This window comes from Carlito syrichta, unplaced genomic scaffold (genome assembly GCF_000164805.1).
Source record: "Carlito syrichta isolate Samal-C Ts95f unplaced genomic scaffold, Tarsius_syrichta-2.0.1 Scaffold135019, whole genome shotgun sequence".
NCBI lineage: Eukaryota > Metazoa > Chordata > Mammalia > Primates > Tarsiidae > Carlito > Carlito syrichta.
In genome coordinates, this window is record NW_007079115.1 from 58,447 (window position 1) to 63,288 (window position 4,842).

The following is a 4,842-nucleotide window of genomic DNA, read 5'->3' on the forward strand; positions in this document are numbered from 1 at the left end:
GCTGAACTAATTCATCGATCCAATGATAAAGTTTCAAAATCAGCTTTAGTGGTTTGTGAACAGGGTTTTTAAAAAGTTAATTTTCTGATTAAAAAGAAAGGAAACCAACTAAGAAATATCAAAACATAACCATTGTGTCAACTAAAAAAAAATTTGTAACTTTTCACAAGATTATTTCTAACAAACTATGAACCTACCAAAATAATATTGTTAGAGTTTAAATATAGTTTAATTCATTATGTCATCATTATTATGTATTAATTTTATTTACTTCTCATTAAAATTTGACTTTTAGAAAATATATATCAAAATATTTATTAACAAATACTTTTTAATGTTGCCACTGTTTTAAAAAATAAAGAGCATTAGAAGTATATAGGGATAAAACATGTTCCCTGGAAATAAGTAGAATCAATTTAAATGTAAAATATATTGATATTTTAATAGTATTTCTGAAATATATATCAAAATATTTATTTATTAACAAATACTTTTTAATATTGCCACTGTTTTAAAAAATAAAGAGCATTAGAAGTATATAGGGATAAAACATGTTCCCTGGAAATAAGTAGAATCAATTTAAATGTAAAATATATTGATATTTTAATAGTATTTTCTGAATTGTAATGATTGGCATGACAGTCTAAGTTACTAATTTTGTTTTGTAGCTTAGATTTTGGTTGGTGAAATTTGTCTGTTGAGGTCATAAGAAACGTAACGCTTTATTTAGTATCGATCGCTGAAGATGAAATTGTAGATTTTTGTTTTTCTTTAATAATTTTAGAAACAACATCGGAAATATTGTTGGAAAACAACAGATACAAAGTGAAACATGATTCATACAACACAATTTTCTAGAGTGATACTATCTCATGTTGTGATGTCATTTTGTTGGTAGCTCAATTAAGGAAAAAAGAGAAGAATATACTCTCACTTTACAATAGGTAAGAGACTACTAATTATCACATGTCTCTTACCCATGTTAGACTTGTATAATTTAGAACGATTCAAAAACTTTGTAAAGAGCTTCAAAGTTTATAAATTTCCAGAGACTATGGCAAAGTTCAATAAAGGGTACATAATTCAATACAGTGATTCCTGAAGTCCTGACTCAAGGATTGTTTGACCTAAATAGCTCAGTTTATTTATATTTAGTCCATACTTTTACATTATTTCATAAACAAATAACATATCTGAATTGATTTCTGAATGAAATTTCAGAATTAATGTTGCTTTGCCAATTTAATATGGAAATCAATATCTCTATATTGGAAATGTTTTGATGAAGAGGCATAGAATACACTGCTGAACTTATGGCTAATATAATGTGGGATTTTTTTAGTTGATTAGAAGCTATAACTTTTATATGTTAGAAAAGTCAGATAGAATTTATGAGAAAATTATGTTATTTCCATCTTTAGAAATCATAGAAAAGAGAAGGGAAGGAAAATGAGAGCTTTCTATTTTAAATTATTCTAGAAATAAAATTGTATTTCAACCTAGGCTCCAAACAAAACTTCCCAAAGATTGTAAGGACATAACTGGAGTCAGTGAGGAAGAAAACAATATGATCTTTTAGCAGTGACAATCTTGGATAGAAGAGTGTGAAATGAACATGTACAAGGCAGGTATTTCTTTTTTTTCTTTTTTGAGTTGGAGTTTCACTCTGTCACCCAGCCTGGAGTGCAGTGGCATGCTCATGACCACCCCAGCGTCGGCCTGCTGGGCTCAGGCCATCTTTCCGCCTCAGCCTTCCAAGTAGCCAGAACCACAGGCCCGTGCTACCGCGCCCCGACTAATTTTTAATTTATTGTAGAGACAAGGTCTCGCTAATTTGCCTGGGCTGGTCTTGAACCCTCAGGCTCAGGCAATCCACTCACCTCGGCCTCCCAAAGAGTTGGGATTATAGGCTGCGCCACCAAGCCCGGCTGTAAGGCAGGTATTTCATACCTAATTTGTATATTAATAATTACTTGCTGGATAGAGATGAATCTTTAAATATTCTACCTGGCTCTGGGTTTTGCATGAAAATTCCAGCTAACTTGACTGAGAATTATGTTGATTCAAATGCTTGTAGTTATTAAAAAAAGAAAGGAAAAATTAAAGAACTAAAGTCTTTCAATGTCTGTTTAAATCTTTTAAGAATCTGCCAAAGAAGAAACTTACATTCATGTTTAAAATCTGCAAAAAGGAAACAAAAAAGTGAGGAAATGTTTAGTATTTTGGAGTTATGCTAGCTAATTTCTTCACATAAAACATCATGTGTTTCTGAGCAAGTTGAACATCATATACCTTAATTAACGTAAAATAATAAAATATTTCCAAACTATCTGGCCGGGGATTTATATCCATAATATACAAGAAACTTAAACATCTCGAAAACAAACAAAAAACAATCCAATTAAAAATGGGCAACTGATTTGAACAAATTTAGCTCAAAAACAAAAACCATACAAATGACCACCAAAATATGAAAATACACTCAACATTGCTAATCAACAGGGAAATACAAATGAAAAACATGATGTGGTACTATCTCATCGCAGTTAGATGGCTGTAATCAAAAATACAAAAAATAATCAATGCTGGCAAGGATATAGAGATAGGGGGACCCATACAATATTGGTTGGAAAGTAAATTAGTACAGCCACTATGGAGAATATTATGGGAGTGTCTCCAAAAAATCACAAACAGAACTACCACATGATCCAGCAATCCCACTACTGCCCATTTATCAAAGAGAAAGAAAATCAACGTATTAAAGAGATATCTGTACCTCCATCTTTATGGCAGTACTATTCACAAAAACCCAGGATATGGAATCAAACTAGGTGTCCAACACAGGTGAATTGATCAGGAAAATACAGTACACAATGAAATACTATCCATCCATTAAAAAAAGAATGAAATTCTGTCATTCATGGCAACATGGACAGAACTGGAGAATCTTATGTTAAATGAAATAAGCCAGAAACAAAAAGTTAAACACTGCATGTTCTCACTCATATATGGAAGTTAAAAAAAAAGTTTTTTTATTTCACAGATGTAAAAAAGTCTGACAAAGCATATTAGAGGCTGGGAAGGGTAGGAGAATGGGGAATAAGAAGAAACTTAAAGAAAACAAAGCTACACCAAAATAGGAGAAATAAATTCTTATGTTCTATAGCACTGTAAAATGACTATAGTTAACAATAATTTATCATTTCAAATAGCTAGAAGGAGATATTTAAAGTTCCCAATGCAAAGAAATAATAAATGTTTGAGATGGACATGCTAATTACCCTGATCTGACCACTATACATTATATGTATTGCAACATCACTATGTGATACATGAATATGTACAATTTTTTAAAATTTTTATATCAATATTTTTTATTTGATATTGTGGGGTACAATTAAGGGTTAGGTATACAAATATGCTTCGTTCAGGCACCCTTGTTGATAAGGGGTATTTCCCCACCCCCAGACAGATATTACTACCGTTAATTCCACCTCCTTTCCCCTCCCCCCCTATAGTTTCCCACCACTGTCAGTCCTTTTCTTTTTCTTTTTTTGGTAGTAAATGATGACTGTTTTACTATTAGGTTTCATTATTAACAATGCCAAAAGAAAGACAACAGTGATTTTTAAAAGTTCAAATTCGTGTAAGAAAGGACTACAAGACAATCTGATTTTTCAGCTGTAATCCAAGTGCTTCTCTTCTTATTTTAAGTAAAAAGAAAATCATCAGTCACTGGCAATAATCATTATTAAGAGGTCTTTTAGGGCCAAATTTAATAGTACAAAGAGGCTTACAAAAATAGATTGATGTTATTTTGAGGAACAATACTGTAATTCTTAATACAGTTTTTTAAACTGTACCTAATCATAGAAAAATTATCCCAAATTCAAACTTGATATAAAAAAGGGAGAGATGAAATGAACTCAGCTAGATGACAGATCTGACAAAATATAAGAATGAAAAAAATTCTACATAGGGCACTTATTTCATGTCCAGATGTAAAAACCATTTTCAGTTGATAGCTTATCTTCTTCCCATAAGTAATCAGATTTGAAGTCGATCATGCAGTACAAAGTCACAGCAGTCAAATTTTCTGTTTGATGCAACACACAAAAAGTTGTTTCTGTTTTCTTATTAAAATGTCAGTTGGCTCTCTATTGTTTCTTTATCCCATTTATTTGTATTCACAAGTCAACACATAGCATCAACAATTACTGTAGGTGAAGTGGGAGTATTGCTGGTTCAAAGGCTCTATAAGACGTCTTTACTGACTGAATCAGAAGGTTTATCGAGCTCAACCCTCACACCTTTTTCACCTGGTAGCATATGCTGGTTGTACTTCATGAGGGTTGCGACGGTCAGACCAGAAAAACAGCAGTCTATCAACTTTAGGTTCGATGTCAGCAAACTGGGCTTTGCCTTCTGGAAAAATCCGAAGTATACCTCCACTTACCTTGGCATCCCAGTCTTTGTTAAGATAATATATACAGGTCACACACCTTCCATCTCCATCTGGATTATCAGCATGACGCACATAACCTGTTCCACTGCCCGGATAACGAGCAACCACGGCTTTCGCCCGGCCGTTGACCTTGCAGTTGCCCAGCTTCCCGTCGCAGTGGCGGATCAGGTCGTCCATGCTGCTCACGAGCAGCCCGATGGTCTCGCAGCCGGGCTCCTTGCCCTCGACCCAGGTGATCCGGTCGCCGCGGATGTCCCTGGACGAGTCGCTCTTCTGGCTGACCAGCTGCCCGTCCGCGAACTTGCCGGCGTCGGGCAGCGCGCGCGCCTCGTCGCCGACCTGCTGCCGGGTCTCCTTGCCCGGGAAGCCGTCCCCCA

The 4,842-nt window shown here is 34.5% G+C and overlaps 1 protein-coding gene across 1 annotated transcript in view; it reads right to left on the reverse strand.

Annotated features, from left to right (window-relative positions):
* Nucleotides 1-3,557: 3,557 nt before the first annotated feature.
* The window catches only part of LOC103250793 (egl nine homolog 1-like), a 22,632-nt gene continuing 21,347 nt past the window's right edge, over nt 3,558-4,842 (reverse strand). Inside the window, exon 2 of the mRNA XM_021708200.1 lies at nt 3,558-4,819. Within this exon, the coding sequence (XP_021563875.1) occupies nt 4,316-4,819 (504 nt within the window). The 3' untranslated portion in view covers nt 3,558-4,315. The remainder of the gene's footprint in view (nt 4,820-4,842) is intronic.